The sequence below is a fragment of the Bombus vosnesenskii genome, unplaced genomic scaffold (genome assembly GCF_011952255.1).
Source record: "Bombus vosnesenskii isolate JDL3184/JDL3185 unplaced genomic scaffold, Bvos_JDL3184-5_v1.1 scf7180000013379, whole genome shotgun sequence".
NCBI lineage: Eukaryota > Metazoa > Arthropoda > Insecta > Hymenoptera > Apidae > Bombus > Bombus vosnesenskii.
The window spans coordinates 1,168,305-1,193,655 of record NW_022883009.1 but is presented as its reverse complement, the minus strand read 5'-3'; the positions used below and the strand labels follow the sequence as shown (position 1 = coordinate 1,193,655).

At 37.5% G+C, this 25,351-nt stretch overlaps 1 protein-coding gene across 12 annotated transcripts in view; it reads left to right on the top strand.

Moving 5' to 3' along the window:
• Positions 1-22,976, top strand: part of LOC117237485 — a 72,711-nt gene extending 49,735 nt beyond the window's left edge. For 2 of the 12 annotated variants that reach the window (XM_033501494.1, XM_033501503.1), the window contains 5 exons: positions 1,234-1,454; positions 2,879-3,083; positions 5,739-6,095; positions 13,427-13,681; positions 16,070-22,976. In XM_033501494.1, coding sequence (XP_033357385.1) covers positions 1,234-1,454; positions 2,879-3,083; positions 5,739-6,095; positions 13,427-13,681; positions 16,070-17,274 — 2,243 coding nt within the window. In that variant the 3' untranslated portion in view covers positions 17,275-22,976. Of the gene's footprint in view, positions 1-1,233; positions 1,455-2,878; positions 3,084-5,738; positions 6,096-13,426; positions 13,695-15,062; positions 15,272-16,069 lie in introns of those variants that run through there. The other 10 variants (XM_033501496.1, XM_033501495.1, XM_033501493.1 and 7 more) reach the window with 10 other exon arrangements.
• Positions 22,977-25,351: the final 2,375 nt, after the last annotated feature.

The following is a 25,351-nucleotide window of genomic DNA, read 5'->3' as shown; positions in this document are numbered from 1 at the left end:
CCCTTCTTTCGCAGGGTGGCTGGGAAACGTTCAAGGACGTTTCTAACGAGAGAATGCGATTTGTTAAGGGAGGGCTCTAATTACCAGATTTAAAGGGCTGGTGCCAACATGAGCTGCTGGCGCGGATCTGATGCTCGGTTGGTAGTCTGAAAAGGGCAAAGTTCGTTGAGACACTTTTTTTAAATGACATCTGACCACGATTCACCATGCTCTCGGCAGTTTTGATTTTAACAGATTTATGGAAGATTATCTTTTGTAGTTTTTTAAAAGATTATAAATTTTATTAATCTTCCCCTCTTCTTCCCTTCTTCTTTTGATTGTTATTGCATCTTTCGTATTGATTTTCGTTGTTCCTTCTGATCTTAAGAAAACTCGTAATTGACAAACGAAATTCTTTTTTTATTATGTTTTTTTTTTAAATACAGACCTGATGATATAAATCTTTCTAAATAATTTGAGATAAATTTTTTAAATTCTCGCATAACTTGTTCATTGTGAAAGTTAAAGTTTAGATTTTAAAAAGAGTTTAGTTTTTACAGAATTAGTTTGATGTTTCTAGAAGCTTAAAAATAGAATTGCCATATCTTAACGTTATTCTTAACCCTATTTTTGCGATATGAGAGGCTACATTCATTCGAAGAAACAAATTTGCAATATTATTTTTACCCAGTAATATTTACCGACTACTTCAAGTTTTTTCTAAAGTCTCTCTACTAATTGACACCAAGAACAAAGGAATGGAATTGCTACGCCTATCTCTGGGAGCATACACAAAACGTGTTTCACTCCCAGTAACATCGAGCTCGAATACCTTCGTAGCAGCTCGCTGGTAACGTCAATGTAAGACAGCTGTCAAGCTTTTATTCTGTCGCTGAAAAGTTCCCGGGCAACGTATTATTCAACGTGCAAAATCATCGATCAAAGTCTTCCAACATAATCCATTTCAAATCCGGATCAAGTAACAAACTCGCTTGTAAAACGAGTCAAGACGCCAACACCGTATCGGGATATTACCATAATAATTACGTCTATATTTATTTGTATTTGTTGAGAACTGTTCAGTTCTAAGAATCGAATATACGAATTGTTTTACAGGATCTGATCAGGAAGTTTGGGAACGTTGCACAAGGTGTCTCAAATTTTATCAGCCATATTTTGACAGAAAAGTAGAATAAGGAAATCTATGCAAGATGTTGCGACTATGTGTTAATACGTTCCGATAAATTTGTTTAGGTGCCCTTCTTAGTCCAAGTCCCACGCCACCTGTATTCTCAAGATGGAGTACCAGCCTGCTAAACAGTGCCGGAAGTTCGCCAGCGAGTTCAACAAGGTCGTCTTTCAATCATCGACAGCCGTACTTGGGCTGGCGTTCTCAAGAACGGCTAACGAACCCGCGAACACCGGCAGAACGTCTTGCTCAGGGTATTCTTCCCCAGTTGCAAGCAGCAAACAAGGTTCGTATTAAAAAACCTTGAAAGTCTCATGTTACACCATTGTCGCCCATGTTTCTTTAACATTGCAACTTTAACGTTTCATAGCAGCTTTCCAGCTTTACTTTTAAAAAATTACAATTACTATTCGATACATTTAAAATATATCTTATTTAGGTAATATTTTCTAATAAAAATGTTGTTCGTTTTTCATTACCACATATGTAATAGATCAAACTATTCTCTTTCTACTTTAAAAATATGATAGTAACTATTTGCAAATATTTGACGTTAATGTTATCGTATTTATCATTTTCTGAAATTGTTGTCAGATCCAAAATAATCATACTACTGATATTTTCATCATTTATAACAGAAGTAAATCTGCATTTACGATGTAAATATGTCGGAGATGATTAGTCGAATTTCCTCGTTCGAATAATCGTTCCCAAATCCGCGACATTTAGCCTCGAACCGTGAGTGACCCCTACCTCGCCTACGTCCATCTCGCTTTTCCTTTGTCCAATTTATTTTTAATTTGTGCAGACAGCGCGCAAATGCAATGATTTCTCTATAATTAGAAATTTTGGCAGAAATCCACATTCTGACGTCTCGTGACCTTTACAACTCGAGTACAAATTGACTGTTATCCGAATCACAGACAACCCCTCCGCCCCAAGGTCGAACCACGCCGCGAACATTGTCCTACTTTTCAAACTTTTAATCAGCTTTTCGTTACCAAGAAATAGTTTTTCCGCGAAAATGTTTTTTCTCACGAACGTTAAAATCTGTTGAAAATAATCTTGGAAATTTATTGGAAATTAGAACAATGTGCGCGTTTAGAGTTTTATTAAATTTGTTCTTCCAAGCTATTTGCATTTATTGACAAAGATATGTCGATATGCGACATTCTTTATTTTTAGCAACGCTTTGTACAAGGTATTTCGTGTCTCTGTTTTCTAGCATTGACAATTCGGTGAGATTAAAAAACTCTAAATGAAAATTTCGCTAATATGAAGTTGAGTTTTACAACGAAAAGCGAACACAGCATTGAATAATGCTATCGAAAGATAATTGCTAATATAAAGGTTTCGGTCGAGGAAACTTTGTAATTCGTGAATAACAGATTATTAGTTCATAACACTCGACACTGCGTTATTTTCTAGTTGTTATATCAATAATGAATGTTTAAACAATGATTAATTGTCTGCTTAAAATCGTGTATAGCTCTATATACAATAATTAATATCGAATTACATTTTTTGATATCGAGACTTTTGTTATAGCTCTTCAAATATATCGAGTTATTATCGTAGTTACTTAATTGATGATAACATGATTCGATAATTCAATATTAAGTGGTTATTAAGTGATATATTTCGATTAAACCTCAGAATGGAAAAACATAAGAAAAAGGTATAGAGTAATAAAAGCGAAATTTTTGTTGGCAGCAGCAACAACAACAGCAACAACAACAGCAGCAGACAACGAATCAGCAGCTAGAGGTAAGGAACTCGATAAAGGAGGTAACCTCGGCCATTGTGCACTACGTGCAAAGCGGTCAGGAGGTTGGTGGAGGTGGCAGGCTGTCGCCTCGACCTCGACCTGAAGACTGGGACGACAGGGGCGGAGCAAGGTCGACCAGCCCCAGAGGTGAGCACTAAACAACCCCTGCCAAAAAAAACCATCCTACCACCACCACCACTACACCATTACTACTTTTACTCTCTACGACAAAGGTAATTTTGAGTTTTCCTGATCTGTTGATGTGAATTTCTTCTCTTTGTCTCTGCATCTTTACTCTGTGACCTAGACGCCTCTCTTCTTTCGTCTGTCTCTGGGTTTCTCTTGTTACTGTTCTTACACGTCTTGTCACTGTATTGTTACCTAACTCCCGATCGGAATGTCGTGAAATAAATTTTGCTCTTTCGCTCGTTGTTACTGCTCACACACACACACACACACACACACACACAAACATATATATAATATATAATATATATGTATAATATTCGACGTGTCTCTTATATGCTAGTTCAAAGCACTACCAGCAACTCTCTTGGCTGTCTCTTCTGTCTTTGTTCGTTCTCTTGGTTGTTTCGTGTTTACTAACGAAAATTGCTTTCAAAAACGCGGTCATTCAACAAAAACTTTGATGGCTAAAAACTGTAACGTACCCTCTTCACACGCGCGCAGACTCATTCATTCTGCGAATGCTGCGTTGGTTCACGTGCCCGCAACATCGTCCGGATATTTTCAAGGTGTCGCGACGCGTTGTTCCTACTAACGTTAACATGCGAGAATCCACTCGTTCTTGTCCTGTTGAAAAAAAAACCTCCTTCTTTCTTCCTCTAATGACTCCAACTCTGTAGATACATGTATATAAACGCTTTCCTCGTGTTGCACAGCGTAGATTTCTCTTCGACCAAGCGGTCCACTGTATCTCACAGACTTTTCGAGCAGTCGTGAAAATTAATCACAATCGAACAAAAAATTCGGTCTTACGATTTTACAAATGTACGAGGTGTGACAGTAATATTTCGAAAATGACACGTATATAAATTTTATGCGAATATCAGGTCATCGCCTTCCAAGTATGTAGTTCCTTTGAGATTTAAGTAATGTAAAGATGGCAGCTAATCTTTATTTTCGAAGGACGGTTCCCGTGAATTTACGTCCACTTTAGGAGTAGTCTTGGATGAGACTAAATGATCCGGTAAACGTCATACGAATGACTCATGTAGTGTCGAGAAGTGAACTGATGCTGTTTTGGAATTCTTGGCTTCGATGTACAATCTTTGTATTTCGCATGCTGGTGAGGGGAAGATCGAGCTATACTGTCTTGTTCTTGCAACTTTGAGGAAAACAGAGTTAGCCTTGGAACCTTGTCACATCTCGTATTCCAAGACATCCCACTCATCTTCTACGACTACTTTTGTCTTCGTAGTTACAACACTGACTCTGAGTTGTAAAAGGGGAGAGAAAGAGAGAAAGGGAGAGAGAGAAAACACAAAATCAATTTTAGTAACGGAATTATTCTTCATGGTATTCGCGAGATGATACCGTAGATACATACGAGATACGACATAAAGAATCCTTCTCAGTGGAAGATCAGCCGTATGATCGACATCAGCGGACCAACGAAGCAGCAAGACGATTGCCACGAAAATTCCCGTAATGGTGTTCACCGACAGCCTTGACACCGAATTGTATTTCTAGCGCGCGAATTCGTGAAGCAAGGTCGAATCGTGGCGAGGGAGGAAAAAAACGATGGTACAATCGGGGGGGCGGGAATGGAACGTCTGCTCGGCTATTTCTCGACTTCCATCCGACGATCACCGCGTGTGTCATCCGTTCCCTCGGTCTGCCCTCATCTTTAATCGCAACAGTCTCGACGAAAGTATGCATACACATAGGCGACCGACCGTCGGTTGCTATTTCGACAGCTTTGTACCGACGTGGCCGTCCTGCTACGAAAATAGATCACTCTGAAGTTTAAGTCACACCCCTCTGTCTCCATATAGGCTTGTCGGTGCTAGCGAACTTAGCCGCTACTCCGTCTGACCTTAGGACAAAATTAAAACAAACATCGTGAACAGGGAACGAAGTGCGAAGATAACGCGCACGTGGTCAGCTGTTACTACTTCGTATACTTTTATAATGCACACGATATCTTGGTCGTGTTACGTTCACGTTACTCATCCTGTTGCGTATAACTCGGTGTATAAAGTCCAATGCGTGACACGCCTCGAAAAGCATCAGCGACGTCCAATTCTCAGAGCGACATCCTCGAAAACCTTCACGTCTTACCACGATGTTACACTAACTACATACTATCATAACATGGTTTGTCGATCACGTATATGTGTGTGCCGATCCGCTCAGCTTGATTTGCGTTGTGATTAATACTTCCGTGTTAGAGCTTGACTAACACGATCTAATCAGAGATTTGTGTCGTGTTTAAGAACAATACTCGAACTGCCGAACTGCTAACTTCGTGTGTTATTAGTATATAACCAGTTTATACAAAAATAAAATAAGTCGGAAATACACAATTCTTTTTTAAACCGAACAAAGTCATAATGTTACGATTGCAGAAGATAACTACGAATTGCTACGAATTGTTACGAATTGCTACGTCCGTAGAGTTCTATGCCGTTACTATGTTTTGCTGTGTTATCCGTAGTCGTTTTCCCAGAAAGGAATCGCGGATCGATCGTAAAAGAAGCTACCCAAAAGAACACACACCGCGCTCGCCCCGTTGGCTTCTTCATGCCGCCTCTAATGAAATGAAACTTCTCCTCGAAGGGAGCGTGAAGCTGTGTTGGATGGAGAGCTCGTTCGTTGGCATGAGACCCGCGGAATCGCCGGAGACACCGATGAGTTTGGCCACGGAAACCGACTGCTGTCCCGGATGCAACGTCACAGCCACCGAGTCATGCAGCTGCGTCGATTCCGCGATTTCCGGCCTTTTCTGGGATTTGACACCAACACACGACGATGGTCAATACCAGCAGCATCAACAATATGAGCAACAGCTAGGTGGCGGCGATAGTCTTGGTCCATCACCGTCCTCCACACTCAATTATCACCATCACCATCATCAACATCATCGTCAGCTTCACCATCAACAACAACCACAGCAACAGCAACGTCATCACCGCGGTGAGTTGCTGCTCGCCTAGCGGAAAATCAAAAGCAAACGACATCAGACAAGAGAACACGTACAATTGCGAACATTCGTCAACAAAGAACACGTTCGGTCGCGTTCCCATCATACCAGACGATCCCTCGACGCGTCCCTCACGATCCGTCTATCTAAGCTGACGAAGACGATTCACGTCGCGCGTTTGTACGACTATTTGTATTTCCGAATTCGATGTGTCGACGAATTGACAACGTTGTTTGGAAAGTCGGTTCGTTTCTTCGATGGTTCTTTCGATTCCTGTTTCATAGGAAATCTTGACGAAATTCAAGCATGTATCTAGTGGTTGGTAGGTTGGCTAACTACTTGATGACTATTAGATGGAACGCTCGTCAGCGTTAATTTGTTCTTTAAAAGGCAAAGGGAGAAAGTTAGCGGTCTTCGTAACGGATATTTTGGCATACTAGTAAAGAATATAGATAAATTTTTTGGAATGCTGGTTTGGATGAAAGGAGTATGATATTTACGTAATTGCAATACGTATTGACATTTTACTTCGAGCCTTCTTAGTCGCGATATAATATTAATACGAATTTAACGAAATACATTCGTAATTTTTTACTTATCTTCAACTTAAAAGTTTCTCAAACTAGCAGAGTTCAAGGTTCTAAAATATCTAATTGGAAAGAGAATTTTACGATACTCGATGTTAGACACTTTAGTATCGCTGCGTAGAAAATTCTTGAAGAACATCGATCGTTAAAAAGTCGCTTTTTTTCGACGTATTTCCGACATATCAAAAGTTATACGTGATATTGTATATTAAAATCTGTTTTGACGCGTTCGCGTCCTCTTGTTGACGATTTCCTCTCGCGACTGATGCGTGTACGTAGTCCGTGAGATTCTTCGACGGAACTTTGCAGGGAGCAGTGAACGATCTTTGGAAAAAGGCTCCTCTGACGTGTTTCTAAGACCGTGGGGTGCCTACAATCACGTCGATTACGTTTGTGACGCACGCCATTGACTCGGGCTGCTCTCCAATTGTCAGCTATTCTATTCGTTTCCGTCACAAGCTTGTCACGATCTCACGATCTCCTCCGCGCGACCGTATAGTATTTCTTCATGCTTCGAAGAGTTTTGGAAAAACCAAAGCCGACGTATACGTCGAAACGACAAGGTATCGTATCGATTTCGATCGCGGAACGAATTTATTTCTCTACCTTGTTGATCGTAATTAGACACATGCCAGCGTAAACGATTGATTACGAAGTTTCGAGCAAAACTTTGGCAAAATGTGTGCACTTTTCTTCGGTTTCACGCACACTTCCGCTTCTTTCTGTATATAATTCTTATGACGAGGGATTCTGTAGAAAGCGCGAGAATTTTTATTTTTCTACGAACCATGCAAAACATCATTCGTGTACATTATATAAGATACCCATCAAACGTTTAAAGATCGCAGACTTTATCGTGTCCTTGTTACGCAGCTTTTGCACCATATTTTGTATCTTCTCGCGGTATGCCATTTCTTCACGCGTTTGTTTCTCTTGCGTAGAATAACGAGCAACTTCGAGAAGTATTACAAGACATAAGGATGGTGTCGCAACTGTGTTTGTTATGCAAATTATTCTTCTGCAAACGTTGTTAAAGAAACGGGTTATTGATAGAAGATCGATGAAAAAATTGTTGAGAAGATTGTTGCATGATGTTAAGAAAATATTCGCGTTGCTATGTTTCTAGGGATAGCTTTTAGTCTTTTAATTACGTGAATGTAATTATTCTTGTATTCGTAACGCAGAAAGCACGTACTCAATTTGCATTTTCGACGCTCAAACATTCGACACAGTGGAACTTTGTTTATTTTCAATCATGCACCATATACACAAAAGAAAGTTGCCATGTATTTCGAAAATTGTATAGTACGGTAAACGGAAGCAACGAAATATAAATATATATAAAAATAAACCATTCAGTATAAACAATATACGTTTAATCTTACGGTGCAATGCAGATTAAGTTTTCAAGATTGTATCCAGAAGGAGCAGCGTTTCACACAAATTTTGTCAGACTTTGTTTGTTTTTTTTTTTGTTTTTTTTCGTTTTTTTTTTCTTAAAATCAGCGTCGAAAGCTACTTCGTTTGGGTCTAATCTTGTTTAATATAATAAATAAATAGCCTGTAATTTTGTATCGCTTATACAGCAATAATTAAACTCCTTTTGGTGGGAATTTCACTAGCAGTGCTTTCATTATCAATATAGGTAAAAAAACTCACGACTTAGTAAAGAGCAATACCTCTAACGTTAGGCGTCTGACTCGGTCGATTTACTATCTGGTCCGCACATTAAGTTTTTATTTAAAAACAATGTCGAGATTAAAGTTTTACGCCCACGTCGATTATCGCAATCTGTCTTCTTTTTTTCCACCCCGTTTATCGTTTTCGTCAGCTCGCTATACTCGTCAACGTCCAACTATAAGTTACTACTGCTCGAGGGTCTGGATTAATTCCCAAACACAAACACGCACACGCGCACACACAGAGCACGTATTTTCGTAATAAAACTGAAGCACATAAAACACAACAGTAATTCGAAGCTTTCGATATCGACACACTCTCTTTTAGATATTTTATGATTTCTTGTTTAAAATTCACCGATTAACGTCGATTTTGAATCCAAAAGCAACTATTCGAATATTTATGAAAATTATCGACGTCAAAATTGATTTTCAAGATTTTCTTAGAAGCTTGACACGCGAGATGTTATTTTAAGAAAAAAAAATATATATATATATCCCGCGTATCAAAGATTCTTGCTTTATATCTACAAAGATCTATCTAGAGATTATATCTAGAAGAATCTTCTCATCGACGTTCCGTTCGTAAATGTGTTTTCGTCATTCCACAACGTGGTCTCTCGACTCCGCGTGTCGACAGACCTCCTGGTAGACTTTCTACAAGCCCCGTTCGTTTATACAATACGATTACTTCTTCTTTTTTTTTATTTATCGTCACTAAACAGAAAACTGTCTTGTAAATTTTGTTACTTTGTTACAACCGCCCCTCGTCGTTGGAAGACTCCATGAAGAAAAAATCCTCCCTGTTTGATCCACGAGTATCTCTTCACCTGTCTTTCTTTTTCATTTTTTTCTCCGTATTTTTCTTCTTTTTCTCTTTCGTTTGTTTCTCGTCCCTTTCGCTTCTCATATACAGAGACGGACATACAAATCTCTCACCATTGTATACACCTCTATGTAATTTTTGTGCGGAACCTACCGTCTCAGATATAGATATATATATATATATATACATATATATAGTATGCTAGTAGATCCTCCTCCTTTATTATTTCTACTAGTAGTAATTATTTTTTTTTTTTTGCGTTTCATGTATGTTTATGCTGTAAAATTGTCGACGTATACATGTTACCTATAGCTACAGAGCTCAGTATATGACACGTATAAAAACTTATATATGTATACATACAAGAAAAGTAGTTTACGTATCATTTGTATACACCGTTCATTATTACCTGCAAACGCGTTGATATTATTATTATTATTACTACTACTACTACTACTACTACTACTATTATTATTATTATTATTATTATTATTATTATTATTATTATTATTATTATTATTATTATTATTATTATTATTATTAATTATTATTATTATTATTATTGTTACTTCTTTAATAACGAGTGCAGTGTTCGCAGAACCGACGGTAAAAATATGCCGCATATATATATACATATACATGTATTTACTTTTGATCGTTTCTGCGTCTATTTCCTTTTCGTCTTTTCTTTTTTTTTCTTTTTGTTACTTTTGTCGCGACTGCACGTTTTGTGCATTATTGTTAACTAGAAAATATGAAAGCTGTATCAGCTAGATCGTTCGCGTTCATCGATCGATCGATCAGTCGATCAGACGAGGAATCGTTCGTTTGCTTCTGATAGCGCGCCGATCAGCGAGTTCATACGCGTGTCTCTCTTTCTGTATACTTTATACTGAACGGTTCTGCGTGCCGGTGCTTTTTGCCTTTCTTAAGTACATAATTTCGTACTTATTGCTCGGACACACCAACGATTTATCATTTCTTTGTAGAACGTAATTACCCTTGACAGCAATAAATTATTGTCATTTACCTTTTGTGTTATTTGCGTTGTTGTTGTTTCCGCCTCCTTTATATTATATACCCTATATACGCTCTTCGATATTGTAATGCATATTCTTCTTTAATCTTTTTCTCTCTCTCTCTCTCTTTTTCTCCAACCTCTTCCACCTGTATCTCTTTTTCTCTTCTTACCAATTTCTTTTAGTTTCGAGAGTTTTAGCCGAGGACATCGCGTTCCTCTTCTCAAAATATACTGTACGTCTCTAGTCGAGTATGTCTGCCATATGCGCATACATGCAGGATAATTGAAAGAGATTCAAGAGTTTCGAGGTTTATAGTACTCATAGTAAAGGATAAAAAAATACTTAACCCACAACTATAGTTACTCCGTGACCTACGTTGATTAATCATTTTTTCTTCTCTCGGTGAGAGCTATGAGCCACTAAAGTCTCAGTCTTTTTTATCACCCTGTATACATGTATCGATTAATTTGGCTGACGCACTCCGCTTGTGTCGTCACGGTAAGTGCTATTGTTCGTTTCGCCGTCGTTGCTTTTGCCTTTCGTTCGTTTCGTTTCTCTCTTTCTCGTTTCTTTTTTTTTTCTTCTTTTTTTTCGTCACATAGAGATACGTAGTTTTATTCGCCACAGCTTGTTCTTGCATACGTCGCATCGCTGAGAACGATTCGCGTTCGCGCGCACGTACACACATATACACACACATATATACAGTGTGTACACTCATACGTTCGCGTCGGCCTGATATATTTTCAGCCGGAAATAGAGCGTGTAACAATAAAACCGTTCCGTTGTTGTTCCGGCGGGGAAATAAGAATCGAGGCTCGTGTGTACGTGCACCCGCGCTATCTACATGTAAAATCGTTGAAAACATTCGAAACAGAGAAGAACACCAAACACTTTTCGGCTTCGTTTTTGCCTTCTGCGCTTTTGCGAGGGAAAGTGGTCGCAAACGCAGCAATTAGGCTAGTGTACGAGTATCCGGTAGCTGTGTAGAAGCGTGCAAGTAGAGTACACGTAGAAACGTAGAGAAGTAGATGAGAGGTGAAGAAAAATCGAGGGCGTCCGTTATGTATTTCCCCATTTCCTCTCCTTTCTTTCCTTTTGCTCCTCTTTTTTCTCATTTTCCTCCTCTTTTTTCTGTTAATAATTAACTTCGTTCTGTTCCTCTTCGCACACACCAAAGATGAGACCACGTATATGTATGCACGAGGAAGTTCGGAAGATACTGGCCATCTTCAAGCCGGGTATCCACCAGATGCGTATTTTTAACAAACGCGCAAAATCATCAGCATCATTTAGTAGTAGCATCGATGCTACAAAATCGCTAGCGAATTTATTTCTTTACGTTCGCAATTATTTGCCATTTATGCGTGCTTTGCATTCTTCACGAGATAAATCCACATCAGCGTTCGCGAATAGTCATTGGATATCCGGCTTTACAGATCATCTGGGAACGTTGAGAGTTTGAGAGTACGAAAGAACGTCTCATCGAACGATTCGATTCGCAGATTTTCCTATTTTCTTTTGTCTATTTTTACGAGCGACGCGAGCTCGAGTTTAAGATCGAGCCAACGATACCGCTGGAAACTTTCGCTGAGACGAAAGGAAATTCTGGGTGCCCGTTACGAGAGAAACTCCTGAAAGGATGTTCGTAGCAATTGCCGATGTTCTAAAAACACTTGAAACGAGTCTCTCTTTCGCTTGATCGAGGTAAGAACGCTCACGTATACGCGAATGGCGTCGTCGAAATTGACGTAGGTTCGTGCGTGTTTGTTAAGAAACCAGCAACGTTGTCGAATTAAACTGTTCGTTCGACTTGACGAACATAATGGACGGCACGTGTAAAATGACAAAGTGAGAATTTGTCGTGGCTCTCAACGTGGTTGTACCATAAGGGAGAAAAAGTGACGCGTGAAAGGAACCTTAACAAACATCCCCAACGAGAAACACGTGACGAGCACCCTAGAATCTTGATGGTCGGTCGAGAGAATCTTCGACCTTTTCGCGTACACGCTTTTGGTAAAGGACGCTTCAAGTGGCGATCGACGATGCTCGTTATAGCGCGATCATAAATTTCGGATAAGAAGTACTCTACGAGTCGCGGATATTGCCCATACTCCTTTGAAAGCTCGTATCGTTTATTCTTGCGATGTATCGATACGAAACAGAAATATCTTACTTGAAAAACCAGATTCATTTGTTTAAATTGGAAAGAATTACTTAAGTATAATGTAGTATGTGACTATTGTAGAAAGTTTGGAAAAGTTTGTTTCATTTTTAAATAAGATTGAAAGAGTCTAGGTGAGTCTAAAAGGATGAAACAAGAACGTAAGAGGGTGTAGTTTGTGCAACAAAGTTTACAGCTGGTCTACAACTGGTCGCTTGTTAACTTGCCTAATATATCAATTAATAAATTAATGCGCAAGAGATGGTGTCTGTTGCGAATTTCCAACAAGCCACGCGATACGGAATTCCAATTAAACTGCGCTCGATCATATCGTAAGAAGATATTGAAATAATAGAACTTAAAGTTCAGAAGTTTCCGAACTCCGCCCAGTCGGTTCGAGTACGGTTCGAGGATTTCTCCGACTATATTAACTCCTCCATCATCGATAGCTACTTGAAGGCTCCTTTGTAGCGTTGATTGAACCAAATATACAAAACGAGAAATACGAAATCGATCGTAAGACAGGACCGAGCATAAGATAAGACGACTGAATAATTCGACTAGAGACTGGACTGGTGTTTCCCAACCTCTTCAAAGTCGTGATCCCCTTTTGTAATAATCGAATAACTTGTGGTTACTTTTCGCGTTGTCATCGAGAAGCAAGATGAAGACAACGCGAAATGAAAGCTAGCTATTCGTAATATCGATACAGCTTTAAAAAAGACTACGTTAAAAGAACTCGGCTAAGGTAGAAATTTAAACCAGAAAGTTCAAGGATAAAAAATAAATGATCAACAACAATGATATAAGTAAAAATATTTTGCAATCTCGTCGGGGATCGCGACTTATACGCCGGGAATTAAACGGACAAACGATTGGACTCGACGAATAAATAATTCAACTGGACGAACGAATAATTCGATCGGACGAACAATAAAAATTTCAACGACGTATACGTATAAGACGGACGGACAAACGTTTCGAGGCCAAAAGGATGACGCGGACGTCTCAGTCTCTTTCTTGACCCCATGCATGAAACCGATTAGGATCGGGCCAGAGCGATACGGACGAGGCGATGGCGACGGCAGCTCTTCTGCGGAACAAACCGAGCCCGGGTTCCACGACCCTGGAGGACGTCCTTGACTCCCTCCTTGGCCTGCCATCCGCGTCGCGTACCCCGAGTCCTGGGCCAGGGCCCGTCGTAACCGGTACATCCGCCACCATGCGCCATCGAACTAACATCGGCCAGGCTAATGCGAAAGCCGGGAAGAGCTGCAGCGACCTACGCCAAGACCTCCAAGGTAGGAGGACTATGTAAGTTTTCGTTCTGAAGCGGTTCCTCTCGAGAGAGAGAGGACTTGAGAGAGGCTCAAAGAAATTTTAATCTACCATTTTCCCTTATGCGAATCTCTCTGTTATATGTATGTATACCTACGTATGCGTATCCGTGTTGTACAGGCACAGCGTGGTTTAAGAACAAAACGTTAACATAGATGTTTGAAATAAATTAACATCTCGATATACTATTCTGCGTACGATAAAAGATACGGCGGAAAGTTAATTATACGCGAAACATCGTAGAGGAAATTAGTAAAGAAGCTAGAATCGATGTTTGCTTAATATTCCTCGCGTGACCTTTTCATAAATATTAAGCTCATAGGGTAGAGAGCTCACGATATCTCCGTTAAAATTTAGTATGGGAACTAGTTAAAATTTAGTTTGAAAATATCGCGGAAATGTAACAAGTGATTTTCAAAAACTGGAGAGAAAATTTAAAAGAAACATTTCCTTCGTTACTTTTGTTTTTGCGTTATCGTCTTAATTGAGAACCATGAAATTTATATGTTAACAGTTGAATCGTAAAACTACACTGTGCGTAAATGTCGTCCTCAATTTATGCGCTCGGCTTGCGTTTCTCTTCGCCTCGTCACCATTCACCCCTCACACACACTACCTTTTATCTTGCTCTCTTTTCTGTACATATGATTTTTCATGATCTTTCATTTTTTTCATACAAGAAAAGTAGTACTTCATGCATATTTTTATCAGAGCGTGGAAAATTATTATCTTTATTCTACGATTTTGAAAAATCAAATTGCGTCTTTGTCAAATCTTTTGACTCAAAAGCGAACATGACAATGTTTTATAGTTAGCATAATTCAGCACGAAAGAATTGCGTAGTTTATATTTATATAGGTATAGCTTGTGTTTTGTAGTATATTTTTTATTGTTTCAAATCATTCAGAATTGCGATATCCAAAACGTAGATTTAAGTCATACTTTGCTTAACTTGAATTTCCTTAAATTTCTACCTAATCAACTTTTCAAGCATTTTTGAAACACTCGATACGAAATTTCTAATTCTTTTATACGAGAGAAACATTTTAACTATCTGGAGCAGAAATGCTCTAAGACGCCGCTACAAGATACGATGCAGCAGCTGAACTTGCTGATCGAGATTGTCTTTGCGTTGCATTATTCTCTCGCTGTGTTTCCTTTGCCTCGAGATCGCTAGTCTCCTTGTCAACCACGATCGATGACGAAGGGAGAAAAACGAAAAATAAAAAAGGGCAGAAAGAGAAGCAAATCGTCGGGCAACGAGGAGAACGCGAAACGGAACATCAATCCCCTGTTTATTTTTTTCTTTTCTGTTATACTTACGTTGATTTTACACCTTTGCAGAGAAAAAACAGCGTCTAAAGTTCAGGGAGGCGGAATCGTAGCATCTCGCCTCCCCTGAATTCAGACGTCTTGATGCGAGGCTTATCGATCAGAGACGAATTTATCGGTGCTGAAACTAACCAATCTGGGACTCGGAGAGCTAATCGCATTTATGACGACAACCATCGAAAACGCAGAAGACGCGAATCTTTAAAATATATATGAAATTAGTAAGGCCTTTTTCAAGATTTTTGTCTTCGTTGACTTTTACTGACTAATTTTCTTTTCTTTTCTTTTTTTTTTCTTTTTGGTTACTTTACATTTGATTTCTATTCCTTTTTATCTTCTTTAATCTCGCGTTAACAGTCTTATTTTCGTTATTCGCACTACGGGAGCTTGTTTATTAAAGGCACTCGGGAGGATAAGCTTATTTTTTATAAACGACCACCGTATAATATTAATTATCTTGCGATCATGCGACTGACACAAACGCCTGATCAAGCGGTTGATCTTTGACGTCTGTCAGGGATACAATCGATGCTAACACTCTGCGATCGCAAACATTATGGTAACGATATTCGTTCATTTCATGTATACGTAACATGGCTTTACATTATCACGTTCCATTCTGCTTCGAATACGTTCGATCATGCCGTTATCGTTTGTGGTTGAGAGCATAAGGGGAACGATTGTGGGTAATTTATAGTTACAGAAAAGATTTTGGATGAAATATCGATTAAACGTGCAAGGTATTCGTTGCAACGATATCCAAAACTTAGTAATCATTTGTAATCTCAGAGGGAAAATGCTGACCTTGTGGACCGGGTGTGGGTAAGATTAAATTTGAATAAAAAAAATTTGTACGTGTAATTTAAAAGGGATTGGAATTCGTAACAAAATTGTATGTTTCAACGAAAGAAAGAGGAATGCCCAAACGATAAACCTAGCACGATTGTCGTAGATACAAGTTCGAACGCTAGAATTTAGTCAAAGTTTTTGACGATCGAAACGATTGGCGAATGTCACAGAGTCCGCTAAGAGCGTGATGGACGTGCAGCTGCAAGGAGCCTCCGAGGAGCGTGCCTCGTATTACGTGGGTGAGCTCGTGCGACGAAAGAGCGAGGGTAGCGACACGATGCCCTCGAAAACGGCTGCGGCACAGTCGAGAGGCGTACCCTTGAGTCACCGAAGAGTTTCCTTTGACAACAATCAGGAGGCGAATGGCCTGGTGGCTGGCAACGCTGCGGAGAAAATCATTCGTTGCCGAAATAACAAGTGCAGTAACTCGGCCACCTTGGTCGAGGCGAGGAAGACCTACAAAAGCTGTCACAATTGTACCTGCCTGTATTGCTCGAGGGAGTGTAGAAGAGCGCACTGGCAGCGTCATCGGAGAACCTGCTTGCACTCCCGAGCCGGAAGCCTCTGCAAACAGGTGTTATCCTCCGCCAAGGAGGATCCCATCACGCTGAAACACATCTCGGCGTTGGCCAAGCGTGGCTACGCGTTCCACGGCCGTGGAGCCGTCAGGTGTTTCTTCTCGAGTCCGGAAGCGGCGGAGAAATTCATCGCAAACGGTTTCGTCGACTTAGGTGAACCCACGTACGTGCGATGGTCGGATTTGCTGGCCAGAGAGATGGGAGCGGAACTGTACGCCGAGGTGATCAGACTCTGCAAATCGTACAATCCGGATACGAGGCTGGTGTTGTATGTGGCCGTTTGCGTGGTCAGCGAGGTGCCAACCAGTGGAGCGGTAAAATGGGAACGACAGTTGGTATCCAGATGCGCGAAAATCCACTTAGACTCGGCAAACAGGCATCACACGTCTTCGTCATCCGCCTCGCCGCAGGGTAGGCAACAGTCCACGTCTCCCTGCAACATCACCCGAGAGATGGAGTCCCCGGAGATGCTGGTGCTTACCTCGCTGCCAGGCAATAACGGCCAGAACACACCCAGGAAAATCCGAGAAATCAGTTTCACCAACATCCAGAGACAACTGAAACTAAGGGGCGTGTCACTCAGGAGGCACTTTCCGCAGGTTTACAGGAAGCTCCGTGCCTACGTGGATGGTACCGTGGATAAGTTCGCTCCGGTTACCATCTATCCGAGAGACCAGGCATCTGGCAAAAGTTTCATGTGCATCATCATGCTCGGTGTAGAACCTGAGCGCCTTCAGCTGCTTCCCACAGATTCCTCTAGAGTTAGAACCGTTGACATTAGCGTCGAGGAGGAATGAACGCCGAATAGAAGCTCTTAAGTACTCGCTTGTGCGATTTTTTTTTTTTTTTTTTTTACTAAATTAGTAGGAATGATCTTTTGCAGGCTACGATAGACGTGCGTGCAAGACGCGAGGAATATTTCGAGCTTCGTCTTCGAGATTATACCCTTCGATGAAAGGAAAATACACGTAGCAGTCGCGAAACTGCTGTGAGAGAAATAGCTGAAGGAAGCTCGTGGAATTCGATAGGAAATTGAATGAAAGTAAATCGTCTTTCGTGAAAAGATGCCGATTAGGATGGTCTTTCGGGAGAAGATGATTTACCAAATCGAGGACACGTCGAGGTGCTTGATATTCCATGACATTTCGTGTGAAGCAACGAACAAAATAACGTAGAAAAAATTAGACTATACGTTGCCAAACACTCTCGCCTTGATTCAGTTTTTCAGATAGATCTAATTGTGTATTTATAGTTTCTGATTAAAGCTCGTCGGGTACGCGTTACAATCGTTGGAGATGTTAGTTTACGCGTCATTTCGAAGATCAGGGACTATATATCGTAATTTCCATACGATGTCTGCTCGATTACTTATCGTAGATCGACGAACATTCATTTCCGTGGACACTTAACGAGCGTGTTGTAATCAACATGTATCAGTTTCATTCGCGAATCTTATTCGTGGATCTTAGAGTACCTATCTCTGATTGCTTCGATATATCAAAAAATAAAAATCTCCTCGATTTGGTTGTTATTCTGTCAAATGTTTATTAGCAACTATATCGATTGTCGAACGAATCAACGAGCGATCTTGATAGAACAACGGTTCCTATCGATATTTCGATATCAAACTACAGTGGGATATACTGGAACGAACGTTATTGATTCCGAAATTGGTTTCTCATAGCTTTTATTCGTTCTAGCATCCATGCATAATACATCGTTGAAATATGTATGTACACGTATCTAGGAACGGTCCATTCCAAACTCACAGTCTCAAGCATAATTACCATTTAATACAACGATATAAACAGGAGAGATATAATACAAAAGCATTAAAGCGTAAAAATAGCATAAAATTAATTTATTCAACTTTTATGTACATATGTGCATTTGAATTTGAAAGGGATTAACAGCAATATCTCCTTAGCTTAAGTTTAAGGTATGAAAATTCCTTGATAAAAGCACGCATTTCGTTGTGATTTCGATGTGATTTTTAGCGATAAACACTCTTCGTTGTAGCATAACCCACTGTATTCTTCGGAAAACTTTAAATTTGTTTCTTTTTCCATCCAGGTTTCACGAAAAAATGTGAAATTAACGTAAAATTAACGTAAAATCTTGCTGCATTATAATTAGAGAATTCTAATTATTCGTCTAATCTGTAAAAAAGATGCTATTGAAACGCTCTACGTTCGACACGTCGTTTTCGAAAGTAATGACGAGAAGTATCTTGTTGTCCTTTCGTTCGATTTAATGTAGTTACAGTTGTATTTTTTGAATTTTATCATATATATTATATATAAAGATTAAATCTCTCTCCGCGGTGCAGTCAGACTGTCTCGATTGTGATTCAAGAAGATGCTCTTCGAATTGATGGATCTCGAGTCAAGCTGAACGCATCGACGATATAAAAAAGGCAAATGTAGATTGTGGAAGAGATTTTCGCAGTTTAATAGCTCCTTGTGGAAGATCCTCTAAAAATCCCAAGTTTCAAAAGTCTGTAAAACCTAACTAGCGACCGATGTCCCTGAAAATAGAGAATTTCTACCGAGTAATCGTCTCGAGCTCAAATCCAATTACTATACCGTTTCCACAGACGCGATCTTTGTGCCAAAGCGTAGACCGTAATAAATTAATAATCTTTCGAATTAAGAAAGTAACCTGCGCGGATCACGATGGCAACAGGAATGAACGTCTGCAGGAAAGAAACATTCTAAGAATCTTGATCTCATGGACTAACTTCGTGGCATCGACGAACTCTCCGTTTAATACTAAACTCGCGTTTTTATCTTTTCGACGAGATAAGATCGGGATACCAGTCTTACTTTTACGAAATTTCCTACATATTTTCTACATCTTCACGTAACGTCGGTGAAATTCGTTTTGCGACAAATAAACTTAACAAAGTAGCAAAATCGGACTGTCAAGGGAAACGATAATAGTGCCAACGTTAAAGTCACGAATACACGATGGTCGAATGTATCTTGATTAGAGATGAAATTTTAATTTCATCGGTGAAACTATTAATTTACACGAAACCCTTGTAAATTACTCTGGTGATTAATTCCAACAGATATGCCAACGATAATAATTAGAGATGGCTGGATCAATGTTTGTTCTGCTGGCCATAATCTCAAATTAAAAGGATCCTAAACGTAATTTGTAGTGCCAATGATAGAATCTCTTGCAATATCATCGTGAGAGGAATTTCCAAATGCGCGTGATAAAATCTCAGAGATATTACTCGTCTAGCTATACCGCATTTTAACAAAGATAAATTGTAAAAATCATTTTTACAATTTGATGTAGTATCTATTACATTCGGAGAATATCATCATGAAATATCACATATTTTGCTTTGTTTTGGATTATGATTACCTGTGTTAAGGACATCGCTTTATTTTACTTTTCAGATATGCGTAATTAACAACCAGAGTATGTTTTAAGAAACGTATTTCATTCAAGTTGCCAGAAAATGATCAAACGAATATTAAGTACATGATATTTGATTAGAAGTGAAATGTCTAATTATCTCTTTAATGAAATGATACTATTCTTGTAAGAAACTAAAGTTGAACTGTTTCGTATAACAATGTAAGTTTTTTCAAAGCTACTTTTCTCTTGAAACAATCGGTGAAATTAATATCTTTTCAAATTATATCCATCGATAACGTCATAGATACGTATACGTATAAATATGTATATCCAGTTGTTTATCTAGTTAGAATTTCTTACTTGCAAAATTTATTTATTATGTCTTCTAATAAGCAGTTATCATTTAAATTGTATTGTTAGTGCTGCAAAATATAGTAGCTATATAATTTAACAATCAAATACATGTATAATGTACAATAATTGCAAATTCTATTTTATAACGTTTGAACCTTATTGCTTAAAAAATTTCCTATCGAGAAAATCGTGATTTCACTTAAGTAGATATTAGTAATTCCGATTGTATTGAAAATAAATAGTATTTGGAAAAAGTTATATTTGATATATGTATACTGTAAAATTATTGAACTCTTGCCTTATATATTTTCACGTATCCCTTATGGCAAAAGAGACAACTAGGTACTCTACTTTTGATAAATCGCTGCTAATATTTAGCACACGAGATATCTATCTCAAACTTACATTACTCTCGTCGAAATAATGTAGATGCTACGTATTTATAATATAATATATCAGTTTATATATATATATATATATATTCATTCATTTTAACATTAATATAAATCATTAATCACATGACACGTTAATTAAATCAAAAGACACACCTCAATAGTAATAATAATAATTGCAAATAAAAATCTTCTTTAACAAAGATATAAAGAGTCAACTATTCACATTTTTATAAGATATAATTCTTTCTCGGGTACTTGTATAAAGTATAATATAGTAACTACATATTGTGCAATAACAGCTACTCATAGAAATATATGCTCACCGTGTACATGTAACAAATTCAATATATATTTATGAAATTACTAAATATACATACATATATATTTATATATATAACTAACAGCAACATTTGAAAAATAGCAATAAAAGGAACGAGTAATGTTTTTTAAGGATCAGGTTTAGAAGAAAGATAGGTAAAGAAAGATTTATTCACATATTGTACGCTGTATAAAATGTTTTTTATGAGATAAATAGGAACTAGAATTAGTAACTTCCCTCGAAGAGTGACTGAAAGTATTGTACTTTCTAATTTATTGTTTATAGTATAACATTATGACCTTGATGTTGACTGATGAGTGTCAATTTTTACTCTATATTTCAATACAAAAAGAAGTTCAATTTGAATAATTTTCACAGACCAATATTTCGTTTAAATAGCAGCAACTTGTATGATGTAAATTTCTTAAAGTGATATTTCATAATAACAGATGCGGAGAATTGTTAAAGTGCTTAGATTGAAGAAGGGTATAAACAGGGAGGAATGCTGCCCTGAATACCTAAGTATCTATGTACTTGGTATTCCCTTAATTGTGCTAAATTGTTCGAAAATAAAAGTTCACTGATAGTAACTAAATGAAACTGTGACAGTGAGCAATCTCCTATCTGAGAACTGCCTCGGCGAACAACAAATCTAGCCATTTCGATTCGAATTAAAATGCCTAAAAATTTCATCTTAACTAATAAGTCGACTAAATTATTCATATAGAATAGATTATTTAAAACAGATCGCTCTAATTATCGTTTATAGCTTAATTTGTTTAAACTCTATAAGTTTCACAATATAAATAGATATTTTTATATATTAATGAACTCTTAACTTAGTCCTAATTTTAGTTATAAAAGAAATTGGATGTAATTATTATTTTATCCTATTAGACAAGTCGTATTTATCATACATGTTTTTAACACACACGGTAGCGCTTTGTACGTACAATAAAACATTTAAATTATGAAAAGAAAATTGGTGATGAAAGTTGACATAATCTCTGAACAGACTGAATACTGTTAGCATAGATGACAGAAATAAAGTAGTACAAAATTAATCGTTATGATTAAAATTTAATCAAACATAAAATAATAATTTGATAATCGATAGTTTGTACTTTGTTCTCTTATTGTCATAAACAACTATATGAATTATGACACTTATATGTTATTTTACGATACTTCGAACAATTCGGTGAAACTATTTTAGCTAGCACCGAGAGAGGAGAAAAAAGTTTCAAATAATCGATGAATCGATCGATTTGTAGTATAATTAATAAAAAATGAAGATAGTGTATTAATGCCACGAAAGTTAGTCCGCTGAGTTTTCGATAGTTCCTTTTACCTGTCTGTATTACGACATGCCACGAATGCGATTATTTCGATCGTACATTTAGTATATTTCTAAACTTATTGTTTATCACTTATCGTAGAAGACGCACATTTGTCTTATTCATCGCGTTCTGTGCGCAACGATCTTCTGATATTATGTAACAAAGGGATGATCTAATTTATACCACAAAAGAGAAGGAAGAGAGAGACGGTGATCGCATCTGTACGATCGATAATTTTATGAAAAATCTTTGGAAGTTTTGACTCGCTGATCGATATCCATATTTATATGTAACCTTACCGATTTATATATATTGTCGTAATGATTGACAGGGGCAAGGAAGCGCTCTTGTTCATTCAATTCCTTGCCTTTTATAACAAAAGAAAGAAAAGAAAAAAAAAAAAAAAGAAAATGTAACGAGTGTGACAAAAAGTGCTTCAAACTATATTTATCGAAAAGCTGGTGCGGTCAAGTACGTAATAACGTGGGAGAAATTGGAGAAATTTCTTTTTATCCGAATCGATGATACGTTTTTCTTGTCGTTGGCAACTGACTGCTCAATGATTGAACGAGCAATTACGTATGTAGCTCGGGTGTAGTCACTCTAAACGTAACGTTATCGTTTCAACATCTATTTATCGGTGCTACTAATGCCTACCACTGTTTTCGCATCTGCGTATGTCTCAATTTTCCAAATAAAATGTTAATTTTATTATACCTGCCCGTCACTTCATATTTTACGAGATTTTGTGATAATGACTGTTACATTTATATAATTGATAAAAGCAAATACTTTAAAACATAGAGGATCAATAAAATTACATATTCTTACGGTGGTAACTTTTGAATATACCCAAATAGCAATTCAAGTTTTTTTAATAATTGTTTATAGATACGAGATTTTTATTATATTTGACTATTCGTATGATTTCACTTATCGATAAAGTGTCGTAAGGTCTGATTGATTGCAAATATGTACATGTTTTCAGGTGTATCTTTTATGTCATAATTTTAAGCAATAAGTTCGTCTTTTAACAATTGTTGTTTTTGGTGTTGTAAAAATAAAGATTTAATTTATAAATAAAACCATGTTTCTCCCTCTCTTTCTCTTTCCCCCTCTCTTATTATTAGTTGAGAAAAATAAATTTTCATTTTTTAACAAACAATAAAATCGACGTGAAATGCAGTTCTTCGAATCCAGCGACAAGCAGGGAACAAAAGTAACAGTTATTTCTAAAGTTTGTATAAGAGAGATCATTGTTAAAAAGCTAACTACTGTTTAATTGTGGATAACGAGCAACAGAATAAACGATTCTCTTATGATTTATCAAAGTTTTTGATTTATTTGGCTCTGTACAGATTTGCTACAAATTTATTATTATTAATAATACCATCGTACAATTTTAATCGTCATAAAGTTATTGTGGTTGAGTTTCTGTTTCACATACTGTTTATCATACATGATGAATGAAATCACTCTTATTGCAATGGGTCTGGAATACGCAAAACTAACGTTTCTATTTATCGTTACTGGAAATTTGTTATTTATTATTTCATCGATAACCAAGAAGGGGAGATAAAGAGCTTAACATTTTACTTTGCACCTTTAAACAAATTTCAAAGAGTGATGAGCGATTACGAGATTTGTAAGTAGAAACAACAGAAAAGAGGTACACAGAGTACGATTTCAATGTCTCCTTTCAGACAAAGACAAAGATAATTCTCTTATTTAAGCTTTGGAATAACCATCTTATTTAGGTACAACAGCTTCGCAATAGTGTAGTACGCGACATCATCGCGGAAAGCACGATCGACGACATAATAATATACATTCATACAAAGTTGCACGATATTTAAGCTTACAACTGAAACGCTTTCTCATCGTTTCGTCGTGTTACAAAACAATTCTCCATAAATACTGTGTCGTAGTTGGCGAAGTAGCTAAAAGTATATACCTACGGCTAATAGTCTTACGCTTAATAAATTTATATTGCGAATTATATTATCTTTGTGTGTGTGTGTGTGTGTGCGCGCGCGCGCGCGCGCGTGCGCGTGCGTGTATGTGAGTGTGAGAGGTGTATAAACATAGCACAGACTGATCGACTGTTCATTACATTATTAATACTATTATTATTATTATTATTATTATTATTATCATTTTTGTTATTATTATTTCTATTATATAATGGCGTTTTGACTATATTTTAAAATCATTTGAATGTACACGTATCGTTGCCGGTGAATTGTATGCTACATTATTGTGGAGCCATCCAACTTTAGCTCCTAAACCTCGCACACTTTATACAAGATAAAACGCTGCTTCTTTTAAAGCTAGCGAAAATTATTGGTAAATATAAATTACTTTTCACGCGGTTCGAGTCAATCGAACATCTTTCGTACATAATAAAAGAAAAGTGCTAATTCAACCAACTAACCAACTAACAAGAGGCGTCTCCTGACTTCAGTCTTTCTTAGACAACGAAGACTTCCTCTTATCTCTTTAAACATTTAGGTAACGTTCGGAAACTAGAAGAATAAAGACAAATTTCCTGAACACTTCTTATCGTTCGAGCGTATAAGATTATACAATAATCTTAACGATCTCTCTATACATATGTGTGTGTGTGTGTGTATGTGTGTGTGTAATGTTTATGTATACATATATATCATATCTTACCAATAGTCATCATATTTCGCCAACATCGATGCAAAATAAATCACAATAATTTTTTCCCTTTTACGCTTAAAATTGGCAACTGTAATCCTCATTGCAACATTAGTATATTATATTCTTCCGCTAAATGCTAAAAAATATGAATCCTCTCACTCATTCGGTAATTACATTGTCCTTACATATTACAAGTAAATAGAGTATTTTGGTTTTCGACCCCTCGCTGATAAAAAGGACATTTCATACCTCGCGATATCGCTTTTATTGTGGGCGCGACATGGAAGATCATTTGAAAACGTAGAAAAAATTGGGAAACTTCTGTTTATTACTCTCGTTGTGATAGAGCGCGCATACATATACCTATCTAATAGACAAGCATACAAAAACATTTAAGATACAGGTATTTTACAGGCTTAAACAC